This window comes from Ictalurus furcatus, chromosome 2, assembly GCF_023375685.1.
Source record: "Ictalurus furcatus strain D&B chromosome 2, Billie_1.0, whole genome shotgun sequence".
In the NCBI taxonomy this organism is placed as follows: Eukaryota; Metazoa; Chordata; class Actinopteri; order Siluriformes; family Ictaluridae; genus Ictalurus; species Ictalurus furcatus.
The window spans coordinates 9,113,730-9,128,854 of NC_071256.1; the positions used below are offsets into that span (position 1 = coordinate 9,113,730).

At 39.6% G+C, this 15,125-nt stretch overlaps 1 protein-coding gene and 1 long non-coding RNA gene across 2 annotated transcripts; one reads left to right on the forward strand and one right to left on the reverse strand.

Annotated features, from left to right (window-relative positions):
* Positions 1 to 2,703: 2,703 nt before the first annotated feature.
* Positions 2,704 to 13,742, reverse strand: LOC128621199 (E3 ubiquitin-protein ligase TRIM17-like). The gene is made up of 6 exons (XM_053646796.1): positions 13,413 to 13,742; positions 13,100 to 13,195; positions 7,140 to 7,373; positions 6,876 to 7,035; positions 3,930 to 3,989; positions 2,704 to 3,704 (listed from the first exon to the last, which is right to left on the reverse strand). Exons 1-6 carry the CDS (start codon positions 13,695 to 13,697, stop codon positions 3,700 to 3,702), a joined length of 840 nt encoding a protein of 279 aa, XP_053502771.1. The 5' UTR covers positions 13,698 to 13,742; the 3' UTR covers positions 2,704 to 3,699.
* Positions 8,404 to 10,596, forward strand: LOC128621235 (uncharacterized). The gene is made up of 3 exons (XR_008388255.1): positions 8,404 to 8,662; positions 9,843 to 9,875; positions 10,033 to 10,596. It is a non-coding gene; the product is annotated as an uncharacterized LOC128621235 (long non-coding RNA).
* Positions 13,743 to 15,125: the final 1,383 nt, after the last annotated feature.

Consider the following 15,125-nt stretch of genomic DNA (forward strand, 5'->3'; position numbering starts at 1 on the left):
AAGCTGTAAAAGAAAAATATAAAATGGGGGGGACGGGGACATGTAGCAAAGCACATCCTGAGACACATGCTATGGTATGTACGGGGTGCTCATATGTTGGTCCTAATATCATGTTTATGCGTGTGAATTATGGCAAAGGACGTTTGAACCAATATGGTGTATGGGTTAAAGAATGTGCTTTCCCAGAAAAAGGTAGTTTTAGACTTAGACAGTTAGGAGAGAGAGTGAGCTATCCATGCATGCAAGCAGTTTTTGGCTGACTGGAAGGCATTTGCTGAATGGCAGAGTGAGGCACATAAAAGAGGGAAAAAATGCCAGGCAGGGCCCCCATCTGTTTCTCAGTGTGCTGGACTCCACCACGACGCCCACAGCCAGTAAGAAGGGAGGAACCTGCAGTTTCAGAGGCACCTGCTACAGACCAACAAAATCGAACAGAGAAGGGTCAGTGCACTCCGTGGTAAATGCCCCAATGCTAGAAGTGGCCAGAGTTAGAGGCCCTATGATAGTTCAGAGACCATGGACATTGGAGGACATGAGGAGCAGCATGACTCATCTGCCGGCTCTCCATGAAGTAGGAGGACGAACGTTTGGGGAGGAACTTCAGATATCTTGCAGAGAATTCAGACCCACCACTCATGAACTATGACAACTGCTCATGGCAAAACTTGGCACAGACTGGGTCAAGGTTTCACGTGAACTCCCAGAGGATGCAGTCCGCCTGATCAACCCACAATGGGATGATGAAGTCAACGCAATGTACAGAGCACAAATCACGGCGCTCCAGTAGAGGCTGACAAACACCTTTCTTGTGCGAATGGACATGACAAAAATAGCAAAGTGCAAGCAGCAAGACTCAGAGACTGTATCACAGTACCTGTCCAGGCTCACTGAGATCCATGATGCAAACTCAGGCTTGAAGAAACCTGACGCTCTGGCAGATGGGCAGGTGGCCGTCACAGCATGGGAGGCACATCTCAGAAACAGCTTTATGAACGGCATGAAACCAGAAATTGCCGCTATAATCAAACAACAACGTATCGCCTGGGACACCGGAAACCTCACACAAGTGGAGATGTATGCAATCCCTGCAGAGAAGCTCCTACAAGGCGCAAAGGAAAGAAAGATGGAGAGGAAAACCAAAAGCACACAGACGAGGAAGACCCGGCCGTCAGGGCTATGGACCAGGATTAAACTGTTACAACTGCAGAAAAGTTGGACATTTTGCAAGAGACTGTCCAGAGCAGAAGCGAACTGATGGGCGGAGTTAAGGGAAGGGTGCGGTACCTGGGAATAGAAGAGGTGACCTCAGACACCCAAACTTTCAGTTAGCTCACAAAGATCAGGAATATATGCACACACCCACATCCAACATTAGTCAGACTGACAATTCACAAATGTCTGAACCAGTCATGACCCTTAACCTTTTAAAGTATAATGCCTCTCTTTTCGCACAGTTACCATGTATATCTCTTGCAGTTAAATCGTCCTGTGGTGTGACATCACATTAGATTGATTTATTCTTCTTTATTTACAGTTGTATGGTGTACAGTATCCAGTTGTGTTCACAGAAAACGTGTTATATTAGCAGTGTTGTCTATGTTCATGTCTTTATCTTTCTGTAATGTGTAATGTTTGTAAGCCCAACAACGAGTCAAATTCCCTGTACCCTAGTGTACTGGATCACTGAAGTATGATTCTGATTCATTCTCTTTCGGAATGAGTGTAATTCTGAATCTGATTAATTCTGATTCTGTTTTTGATCGATTCTGATTGATTTTTAATTGGCAATGAACACGTATGCTTCTATACTGCCCTCTACTGGTCAGGATACATTTTGACACTTTTTTTAACCAGAAGTCCTGTACTTATCTATTTGTTAAAGAATATGCATTACACCTACAAGAGGAGAAAAAAAACCAAAGTAAAAGGATTCAGCACTTCTGAATCATTGTTCCACTTAGCTATTGTTTAGAAGTTTATAATGAGTGATACTGTAAATTTACTTTAATGTCCTTTCTCTCGACAAGTCTCAAGATTAAAAAAAAAGGTCTCAAGATACATTACATTAAAGCGAGTGTATCGTTATGTAACGTAGCTTTAATGCTAGTCTAAGTAACGTAACAATAATGCTAAGTAGCGTTAACGCCAATAATGTCGGCCTGGCTCCAAAAGGCATGAAGAGAACGCGTGAGTCAGACAATGACTACGTTTACGTTTACCTGTACATCAAATTCCGTTTAACGTGGATACTCGGGTAATGCAGCCGTATTTCGAATACAATGTTTTTATGCGTACCGGCATTGGAATATTCCTGTATGCACGGTTGTTGTAAGTATTCCTAAATACCTAGCTAACAGTTAAGCATCTGTTAGTACCCACAATTCCTTGTGGACTGAACATGTGCATATATCTCCTTTCAGTGGATTTTCTGAATAAGGTGTTTACATGCAACAAATTTCCCATTAACAAACACACACATACATAATATAAGAATAATAAAACTAATAGTATTTAGTATCATACAGATAATTCATTATTAAATTATTATATATTCTAAAATGACTAGTTTGGATTAGAGTAAATAAATTTATGTTGTGAACAGCGATATCTCCTAGTATCTTTGCTGTAGAAATTCAGAATGTAATAATTAATGATCAAGCACTGTGACGCGCACATACACAATCAGATTAATGTAAACAAATATAGTGGATTAATCTGCAATGCAGAGCAATGGACAGTGAAGAAAACCTTTATACAGTTTATTGGGATGAAACAAACACTAAACTTTTTAGTCATGTGATATGTATAATGGCTTGTTATACAAAAAAATGATCTACAAATGCCATTTTAGATGAGAAGCTCAAACATAAAGGATCTCCTTAATGATATTTTATGCTTGGTGCATGTATGCTAGACTGGATGCAGTGAAGATGGACATTTGAAATGAAAAGAATCATACTCAACTCAACTGTATTATTATTAATACAACGTATATTCAGAAACAATGAAAAGTATGAACATATTAACAAAGAAAAATAAACACCACCACCAGTTTATTTTGGATCACAATCTCAAGAGTTGATCCGTAACAGTCGAGCATAAACCCAGCATATAGAGGCTGACTGAATGTGGTGTGATCTCTGTGGAGGAGATTATATATTTATATGATATTTATGTGGAGAGTGAGACAGTGTGTGTGTGCGCATGTTTTTGTGTTTGTTTGTGAGTGCGCTTGTGTTCGTGTGTGTGTTTCTTTATGTTTTTGTGTGTCTGAGTGTGTGTATGTGTGTTTGTGTTTCTGTGTGTGTCTCTGAGTGTGTTTTTCATGTGTGAATTTGTATGTGTGTTTGCGTGTGTGTCTGTGCTTGTGTGTGTTTGTGCGTGTATGTTTTGTGTGTGTATGTGAGTGTGAGAGAGAGAGAGTGTGTGTGTGTGTGTGTGTGTGTGTGTTTAAATCAGAAACGTGTGTAGAACGGAAACGCGTGGAATTGTACATAAAACACTACACACAAACTTATGGATCACAAAATCTCACTCTATCAAACGACCAGTGGAGCGCGAACCCAGCGTATAGAGGCTGCATGAATGTGGTGCAGACTCTGGAGGAGCGTCATCGGGTCAGAGACGCTGTAGAAGGACAGAGTTCCTGCAATGTGATCCACATACACTCCTATTCTGGAGGGTGCTGGAACTCCGAGATCAGTCTAAACACATGACAAATGTGAACATGTTAGATATTAATCACAGGATATATTTATGTGGAGAGTGAGACAGAGTGTGTGTGTGTTTGTGTGTGTGTCATTATGTATGTGTGTGTCTCTCTGTTTCTGTGTTTTGTATGTGTGTGTATTTATGTATGAGTGTGTGTATATGAGTGTGTGTGTGTGTGTGTGTGTGTGTGTGTGTGTGTGTGTGTGTTTTACACGTACACGGCATAAAATCTTCTCTGCTCTTTGGTTCTGAGGGTAAAATGATCTGAACTGCTGCAGCTGTGGAGACACAGAAACAAAATGGAGAAGGAAAAATCAAGTGGTGTAAAAGACGGAAACAGTTTAAAGCAGGGGTGTCAAACTCAATCGCACAGGGGGCCAAAACTCAACTTGCACTTTAGGTCGTGGGCCGAACAGGATGAACATTTATTGAACAGACTAAAACAATGTTTTCTGAACATAAATATGAATCGAAACAGACAGGATACAATATTATTCCAAAATAAATAAACTTTAAATAACTTTAAAAATATTGCTCTCCATAAAAATAGGTACTGTCAAAATTATACACATTCAAAATATCAACATGCTGCAAAAAAAACCCTGAAAATATAAATCAAAATTGTGCTTTTAAGTAAAAGTTAAGATAATAAATCAAAACATTTCATTTTCTTTGCACTTATGCCATTTTGTCAGAGCTGGATGCTTGGCATCTTTTCTTGGCAACAAGTTCATTTATGTTTGGGGTAAGGTTCTGGGTTGTGGAGATTCTCAGGATGGACTTAAGGTGTTCATCAGTGAGATGACTCCTGTGTGATGTTTTGTTAGTCTTCATCACAGAGAACAGCTTCTCACACAGATATGTCCTACCAAACATGCACAAGGTTGGAGCCGCATGTAGATGGAGCTGGGGCATTACATCAGGAATGAAGTGAGTGAACTGTGCGGGCCCCAGTGTCGTACTTTGTCTTTAGTGTCCCATTACACTGCAGGTCTATCAGCTCCATCTGAATCTGTACAGGTGCAGTTTCCACATCGACAGCAAATGGGTTGTGAAGCAGCTCAAAATTACTTTTCTGTGCTTCAAAGTCACCAAAGTGCCGTGCGAACTCAGTACGAAGTGCACTCAGTTTATCAGCAAAGTGCGCATTTGGGAACACCATGGCGCTGACTTGGTTCAACATTACTTGGCAACAGGGAAAGTGAGACAATTTGCACTGGTGCATTTGTGTCTCCCATAAGCGCAGCTTCACTTGAAATGCCTTCACTCCATCTTACATATCACTGATCATGCGGTCCAGTCCCTGGAGCTGAAGGTTTAAGACACTGAGATGACTAGTTATGTCAGCCAAAAATGCCAACTCGCATTTCCACTTTTCATTCCGCAGAAGTGTGGACTCTTTTCCTTTACTGTCCAAGAACTGACAGATTTCCTCGCCCAACTCAAAAACTCTATTGAGAACGTTTCCCCGACTTAGCCACCGCACCTCTGTGTGATAAGGCAAGTCGCCAAACTCAGAATCTATTTCCCTCAGAAAAGACTGAAATTGGCGGTGATTTAACCCTTTGGCTCTGATAAAGTTTACGGCTTGCGTTACAGTGCTCATTACATGTTCCATTTTTAGGACTTTATCGCAAAGTGATTCCTGGTGTATGATACAATGATATGCTGTCAACTCACCAGTACAGTTCTCCTCCTGCATTTTTAACCGCATCCTTCCCACTAGTCCACTTTTTTCTCAGCACATCGCTGGTGCTCCATCTGTTGTGTGTCCAACAAGTTTGTCCCAAGGCAGTTTCATATCGGTTACACTTTGACGTACGTTTTCAAAAATGTCTTTTCCTGTCGTTGTTCCATGCATCGATTTAATGTCCAGTATTTCCTCTGTAACGCACAAACTGGAGTCCACTCCACGAATGAAGATGGCCAGCTGTGCAGTATCGGTCATGTCAGTACTTTCATCCACAGCAAGGGAGTATGCAACAAAGTCTTTGCCTCTTTCAATCAACTGTGTTCTCAGATCAGTGGCCGTCTCACAAACCCGATCAGCAACCGTATTTCTGCTAAGGCTTACATTTGCAAACACCTGCTTTTTGTCTGGATAGAAGACGTCACACACTTTCATCATGCAGCTCTTCAGAAGCTCTCCCTCGGTAAATGGCCAGGCTGATTTGGTTATCTCCTCTGCCACAATAAAACTTGCTTTCACAGCAGCTTCACTTTGTGATTTTGCCTTGTTTTTCAACTTTCAACTGATATTTTGTCTCATACTGCCGTTTTAGATTATATTCCTTAATTACAGCCACATTAGCTCCACAAAGAAGACACACAGGTTTACCGGCAATGTCGGTAAACATGTACCCAGCCTCCCACCGGTTTTGAAAGGCTCTGTTTTCAGAATCAACTTTTCTCTTGGCCATTGTTAAGGGCTAGCTTAACTTGAAATTAGGGTTTTATACGCCAACAGACGCTTGATCGATCTGACGCAATGGACGCGGGAATCATGGCAGGTAGCCTGTTGCGCTGCATTATGGGATTTGTAGTTTTTGTGTTACTGGCGCTTCATATTGCCGGGCCATTAAAAAAAGATATATAAAATGATCTTGCGGGCCGGATATAATTGTACGGCGGGCCGGATGTGGCCCGCGGGCCTTGAGTTTGACAAATCTGGTTTAAAGTGATAAAATTTATGTCTGATATTTAATCGGTGTTTTATTTTAGAAAACACATTCTCTAGGTGTGGGATTTAAATGAGATTTTTTCCTTCTGAATGACAGAAAAATAAACTTTATTAATAACATGAGCACGAGCAGAGAGCTGCTTTGGTAACTAATGACTACAGAATAAATGTTATGACTGAATAAATGTTATTCATATGACTTATAAACTCTCTGTCCCTCTCTCTTTGTAGGAAGGTGTGAATAAATGTGTGTGTCCTCTGTGCTTTATTCATAGTAGAATAACTGAAAATAAAACAGAAGCATTTACACTATTAAGACATGAATAAAAAGTGTAACTGTATAAAATCATCTTTCCAGTAGAGGGCAGAAATAACAGGAAGTTCCCATAGGAAATCATTTCTGTGTGTTTTTGGGAAATTTGATGTCTCTCTTTACCGTGCTGCAGAGAAAGTAAAGATTTCCCAGTAGGACAATTTCTCTCACCATGTTCAGGGATTTTGGTGAATTCTTCCTGGCAGACTTCCTCAATTCTCTTTTTCAGATCACAGAGAGATTTCCTCACTCCATCAAATGAGAGATCTTGATTGACAGTGATCCTGCATGAGTAATCGCATCCAGAAGAGAAATGGAGAGACTGAAAACTCTACAGAGAGAAAGAAAAACATCATGGAGAAGGATAAAGGTGGAGAAATATACGTGTGATTAAACCGACAGGGGTGTGTGTGTGTATGAGACAGTGAGTGTTACCTGGAGGAAGTGGAGGTGATCATCTGTCTGTGAAAGCTGTTCCAGCTCAGTGACTCTCCTCTGAAGATCAGTGATCTCCTGCTCCAGTTGCTCCAGGAGTCGTTCAGCTCGACTCAGTTCATCCTTCTCCTGAGCTCTGATCAGCTCCGTCATCTCCGAGTGCATCTTCTCCATGGAGCTGATCATCTCAGTTAAGAGCCTCTCATTGTCCTCCACTGCTGTCTGTGCACTGAGCTGTTAGGACACACACACACACATACACGCATTTGTACACTTGTGAGGACCTTGACATGGGCCACCTTTTCTCCAGGTGTCATTAAAAAACAAACACTACAACCCACCAGAAGGTGTCAGTGTGATCAATGATCACTGTTTAGAATCATAAACACTGGTCACTGACCTCATAACCTTTGTTGTGAGGACCTTCGGTTGCTGGGTAGATTTTTGCGGCCTAGCGAATTACAGCAAGTGGGCGGATTCAAGTGTGTTTCGATTGGATAACATGCATTACTGAATTGGATGTCTGTTATTGGTTAAAAATATGAAGGGAGGATTTTTTTTTTTTTGCAGAGACCTTTAAATACAAACTTTAAAATATTAAGAATAAAGGTTAACTTGTGTTAATTTTGAGCTGAATTTCATATTTAAATGTCTTTAAAAGGCTTTATTTTCCAGTTAAATACAAAAGTAATATATAAAGCCATTGCTAATGAGACACCATTAGCAGCGTGAACGAAGACAATATCCCTACATCTACTGAGGGATTTTGGAAAACCACCTAAAACAATCCAGCTGATTCAGGTAAGAAAGCAATTTGTTGTACATATGATTAAAAACAACTATTATTTTTTTAAGTAGTTTGGTTAGAAAAAATTGCATCATGTTGAATCAATATCCATGTGCATAGTGAATTGTAGGAGGTAAATGAATTGCGCATGTGCCTTGGCCTGCAGGCTTGTAGATTTAATTTCCAGGGGGTAGGCAGAGTGCACGTGAGAGATTAAAGAGCAGTAAAAATGCAGTTTTACAAGTGTATGCTTTAATAGGAAGCAGTTACAGTGAGTGATGTGATTTAATATATATTGTCGCGACGGACGGACAGCCGGAGCGCATGGTAGGAAAGTTGCTCCTTCCCCGACTGCGGCGCAGGCACGAAGCGGACAGCCTCGCGTCAAGCCCGACGACAACCGGAAGGCCCGTCACGATCTGGCGGAGCCGCCGACACAACCCCTGCTGGTGATTGGGGAGTCGGGCGGGAGAATTCCACCACTCAGTAGACGGAGAAAGGGTATAACAGGACGCTCTTCCGCCCATGCGGAATAATCGCTTTCTTTCCAGAAGGCTCGGGTGCAGACGAAGACGCAGCTTGGTGAGTTCGCACGCGGCGTTTACTGATGGCACGAGAAAGCCTTCACGCTTCAGGGAAATCCCGACACGCCCTGGATAGGGCTGCCACGCCAGCCTCGCACAAACCCTCACGCACTCACACCCCTGCGCATCCCCTCACTTCCGACACCGCCCGAGTAAGAAAGAATTAATTTAATCCCTTGATCACTGCATCCAATGTCTCCTGCGTGTCTGTGCTCCGCCCCTCACGGGCTATTTCCTTACTATATATATATATATATATATATATATATATATATATATATATATATATATATATATATATAAATAATATATTACACACACACATGTTGTTGTTATAGGGATTTAATGTGTGTTGCTGTCATTTTAATGTTTAAAGACTGGAATAAACTCGTCTGCTCTTAGAGCCGCTGTGATAGCTCTGAGTTCCAATAACGCAGTTTTAGGTTTTACAGCTCGCTTTATCAGGAATAAAGGGCCTGCCTCTGTTTTTTCCTTGTTTTGTGGTGGATCATAGAAGAAATAATGCATACCACTGTTTAAGTAAATAATCATCTGATATGACAAAAAGAGAGAGAAACAGTGACAAAGAGAGACAGACAAAGAAAGACGGCGACAGCTTGAGAGACAGAGAGAGAGTGCGATAAAGAGAAGTGTTTGTGCCATTGTCACTAACAAATTTATTTAAAGGGCAAACTGTAAAACTAATGCCTGTAACTGTGACATGGTGCTCAATCACTAAATTATTAGAATTAACAACATAGTTCATGTCTGCTATGCTGTGAGTTATAATGTGCTCATCTTAGCCAGTTAGCCGCTAGGAATTATGCTTATAGAACTTATATATTCGGATTGAGCTACTCCATAAAACAAGTAAAGGTTTTAACTTTGTACAAAGCTCAATATGTGCCAAAATTCTGTCCACTGCATTTAGTCAATGCAGATCGTCTGTGCTTCTGTAACGTGTGCCAATCGGGCCAAAATTCTGTCACTCTGTACAAGGCTTTTTTAATGTCACTTGTCCTTGTTTAGTTTACTGTTTAAGCTATGAAGCAGAGGTAGATGTACACTGGTTAATGCTTGGTCTCAGCCCTTTTAAACATTAACCTTAAAAACTGCATTATTAGTGTTGTTGTTATGTCATATTTATGGCTTGACTAATAAGAACTAAGTTGGCTTGTTTTCCATTACTTTGTAAACATAGTACAGTAGTATCTTTGTTTTTATGCCTTTTACATTCCCTGAGCCAGTGTTGCGTTGATCTCTTTTGTGCATAAGACTTTATAATAATAATAATAATAATAATAATAATAATAATAATAATGTTTTTAATAGGTCATGGAGGGAAACAGAAACAAGGCTAACACGGTATGAAACTCTTGCTGTTTATAATGCTTGACAATCACTACTGTAGTAGGATACATGTAGTATAGATCCAGATAGTGTTACTGGTATTACAAATAGCACAACATAATTCTGTATTTGTAAATATATGTTTATTATATTCAAACTTTTGATTTTACAGGAATTAAGGACTGAAGTTGCCATTGTTGAATTTGGGAGCACTGACCTGTGATCAGGACACACAAGTGGCAGTGAATATGTTAATAGTTCTATCATACACTTTCTGTCAAACTGTCAAAGTAGTGTGTTGCTTATTTATGGCCCTTTGTGCTTCTCAGGCCGAAGTTTCTGTAGGTACACTTAATTTATGACCAAGGGTGGGGGTAACCCTAATGACAGTATCAGTGGGTCAATCTGGCTCCTGTGTCTGGGCTGTGGTGGAGAGGGTTGTGTGGGGGAGTAGACCCCCTCCCAAAAAAGGTGTTTATGTTAGAGTCTGGTTTTTAGGGGGTGAAATACGTCTTAAAAGCATATCAATGTTTAATATTGGGCATGTGTTTGTGTTACTGTGTGGGGTTATTTCGTTTGTGTAAACACATTAGCTGCATTTACATGGACAACTCCACTCTTAATCCGATTAAGACCATACTCTAATTAAGAAACTACCATGTAAACAGCAATTTTTACTTACCTTAATCTAATTAAGGTCGTAATCGAAGTAAGCAATAATCTAATTAAGACAGGTGGAGTACTCCTGTTTTAGTCGCATTATGGACGTGTAGTAGTGACATGTAAACACCTTAATCACATTATGAACGTCGTTCATCGAGTTTTCACCGCATTTTGCGACAGGACACGATCACACACGGCAGTTTTACATTTTATGGCAAACGAGAGTTAAGCTGTGTCCCAAATCGCATACTTTCCTACTATAGGCCTGTAGTGGGGAAAAATACATGTATCTCGGCTACTGTATAGTAGGTAACTACGCGATTTGGGACACACCCACCGCTTCAAGCAGTTGTCTATTAGCACGTATAGCATGACAAATAATTAACTGCACTTAAAGCATTTGTAAAAAAAATAAATAAATAAAAACACCCAAAACTGTATACTTTACCATAACGAAGACGAACTGTATGTTGATACGTGAAATTCTGGAGGGACGTCGGACGGCATGGCATGATGACGTAATGACGCGGGCTGTTAATCTAATTATGTTCTAAAACGTAAAATGGGAACATGATTGGAGTATTCTAAAAGCGACTCATGTAAACACCTTAATCACATTATTATCTTACTCAGATTAAGGTCACTAATTAGATTACTGCTGTCCATGTAAACGTAGTCATTGACTGCGTTTACATGGACAACAATAATCCACTCTTAATCTAATTAAGACCATACTTTGATTAAGAAACTACCATGTAAACACCAACCTTAATCTAATTATGGTCATAATCTAATTAAGCTCTAATCGAATTAAGACAGGTGGATTACTCCTGTTTTAATCGTATTATGGACGTGCATTACAGACATGTAAACACCTTAATCATATTATGAACGTCGTGTGAGCATTTTCACCGCATTTTGCGACAGGACACGATCACACACGGCAGTTTTACGCTTTACGGCGAACAACAGAGTTCGGCTGTGTCCCAAACTGCATATTTGCCTACTATAGGCCGATAGTGGGGGAAAAATACATGCATCTCGGCTACTATACAGTAGGTAAGTATGCGATTTGAGACGCAGCCCACGGCTTCAAGCAGTCGTCTATTTGCACGTCAAGCATGACTAATAATTAACCGCACTTGAAGCGTTCGTAAAAATATTAAATAAAAACACCCAAAACTGTATACGGGACCATAACGAGGACGAACTGTATGTTGATACGTGAAATTCTGGAGGGACGTCGGACGGCGTGGCGCGGTGACGTAATGACGCGGGCTCTTAATCTAATTATGATCAATAACATGTAAAACGGGTACATGACTGGAGTATTCTAAAAGCGACTCATGTAAACACCTTAATCACATTATTACCTTACATAGATTAAGGTCAATAATTAGATTATTGCTGTCCATGTAAACGTAGTCATTGTTAGAAAAAGCATGATATTTGGAATGTGTACATATATGAGTAGAATATTTGTTTTGTGAAATAAATGAAAACAAATGTTGATTACCTTTTTAGGGAGTCCCAGTTTGCCTTTGAATAAAAAGTTTAGGAGTTAAAGCGTTGTTTTTTTAAAAAAAAATCTGTTTAAAAAGAATCGAGCGTATTACATGACTTCTAAACAAATATCCTTATAGGGTAAAAATGTTAACGTATTGCTTAAAAGAATCGCCGTATTGTTTAAACTAGAAGATAAGTTTTCCCGAGATGTCTTCCATTCGCTGTGTAAAGCATTAATGATGTGCAAACCGAATGACCCCTCTCTTTCTAAACCCCGCCCATACATATGTGTTTCAGACACACCTCTCTCTCTAAACCCCGCCCATACGAGTAAAAGCAGCAGCACAGTGGCTGAGCGAGGGGAGGGGACTAAATCCAAACTACCTGCTGACACATTAAACTTAATATCTCCGTTCCTTCACTGGTTAAAAAGGCTGAAATGTGTAGCTTTATATGACATATCATAAGCGGATTAAAATATATATATATTTTGAAAGACTCTTTGTAAATAGAAAAGATAGCATAAACTACTTTTAAAAAGTAGCATTTGTTTACCTGTAAATGACTAATATACAGTAATTTACGGACAAAGATTTAAAAGCTAGGTGTGTTTTATACACTCACAGCCATACTCATTCTCCGATTGCCATAAACCAACTTTCCCTCCCAAATTTAAACAATGTAATAAACCCTCCGTAGAGTAAATCTTACTTTAATTAATATTGTCGATATGCTTTCACACATAAAATGGTGAGTAAAATTAAACTAGTCACTAATGATTCGTTAAAAACATACAATGCTTTAAATTTCACCTCCTGCAGGTCTAACTTCCCCCCCAAGCCCCCACTTCCCCAGAGTGATTATCCCGCTCAAATTTGAACTGGCCAATCAGAAAACATTCCTCGCTGAGGTAAATGTGATCAGGAGAGTGCAGAGACTCAGAAACACACACGCACAAGCGCGCGCGCTCATGTATCATTCCGTCTCTTACTGGGCCTCTAAATGACTCGTTGTCCATGTTGTGTATGTTTCTAAGAGCAGCTCTGTCTCTGTCACTGCTGTCTGCTCACCTTTACAGTGTCCACAGCCTGTCTCAGCTCCTCCACCTTCTCCTGCTTCTCCTGGATTCTCTCCTCGAATTTCATCTGTTCCTCCTTTACCATTCTCTGAGGAAAATACATTACATTACATTGTGTATGCATTATGAGATTTTGAGCTCAGCGGGTGAATATTAAGTGCAGATAAAGGGTTAAAGTTCACTCGGGTTCTACGGAGCATCTTATTAAAGTGTAAAAGACTGGATGTCGGGTGTTTTAAAGTTCACAGAAGTTCAGAAAGTGATTATTATTATGACTTGCTGTATTAAAACGTGAGTTGCTTTACCCTGAGTCCAGCGTAACGGTGAGCAGGAGAAGCACCCTGGACAGTCTTCTTCACTGAATCACTCACTTCAGTCAGCAAAATGTTTCTTCGTAAATTAGGCCTCGGAGTGAACTTGACTGTGCACTCAGGACAGCTATACACTCCCCTCTGATCCTCCTGATCCCAGTATTCATTAATACAGGTCATACAGAAATTGTGACCACAGTCGGTCGTTACTGGATCCGTCGGGGGATTCAGACACACTAGACAGAAGAACCGATCTGGTGACATTCTGGCCTCGGCCATTTTCTTGAACTCAAACGAAGAGCGTGAGATTGCACTTAACCTTGAGGTTCGTTATCTCCGAAATGAGGAGTGGCGTTCTGACTTTGTACGTGAGAGAGAAAGAGGAGGAGCATAAAGACAGATTTCTCTGTTAACCATTTCGTCACCATATAACATTCCAGCTTGTGTATGCATGTGTAAGCTCGTACGCTCGCCTGTGTACAACTTACATACATTTTCCAAGATGTATTATATTTTTAATATCCATAAAAAAGTAAAACAAACAACTTTAAATTGTAGTTTTCTGTGAAAAAATAAAGCCAGTCAGTATTTGGTGTGAGCACCAACTGTCATGCTCATTAATGTGAAGTTTTATTAGGAAATGGCTGGTTGGTTGTTTCAAGTGCCTTAGGGCTTAACTTTCCAACCTATAACAACAACAACAACAATAATAACAGTAACAATAATAAAAAAAGCGATAATTATTATTGCTATTATTATAATTTTGTTATTATTACTGTTTTTTGAAATTATTTTAATTAGTTATTGTTGTTATTATTAATAATAATATTGTTAATAATAATGTTATTGTTATCGATATTAATAATAATGATAACACTAATAAAAACAATAAAAACAATAGTAATAATACAAATAACAATAACAACAACAGTAATAACAGTAACAATAATAAAAAATAGCGATAATCACTAATTTGTTATTACTGTTTTTTAAAAATTATTTTAATTATTTTTATTATTGTTATTATAGTTATTATTATTGGTATTATTGTGATTATTATTAATAATATTGTTAATAATAATAATAATATTATTGTTGTTCTTAATAATAATTGTTATCGATATTAATAACGATAACAATAACTATTATTATTAATAAAAACAATAATAAAAACAATAGTAATAACAATAATAACAACAATAATAACAATAACAACAACAACAACAATTATAACAACAACAGGGTAGCACGTTCACATCACACATTCAGGATCTGGGGTTCGAGTCCCACCGGGGCCATGTGTGTGTGGAGTTTGCATGTTCTCCCCGTGCGGCGGGGGTTTCCTCCGGGTACCCCAGTTTCCAAACACATGCATGGTAGGCTGATTGACGTGTCTAAAGTGTCCGTAGTATATGAATGGGTGTGTGATTGTGTACCCTGCGATGGATTGGCACCCTGTCCAGGGTGTACCCTGCCTTGTGCCCGATGGTCCTGGGATAGGCTCCAGGATTCCCCGCAACCCTGAAAAGGAGTAAGTGGTAGAAGATGGATGGATGGATGGATAATAATTATAACAGCAGCAAAAATAATAACAATAATAATAATAATAATAATAATAAGGGACTTTTAGCACATTTGCCTCACACTTCCAGCGTTGGGGGATGATTCGGTGCTGCAGGAGTTTCCTCCAGGTACTCTGGTTTCCTC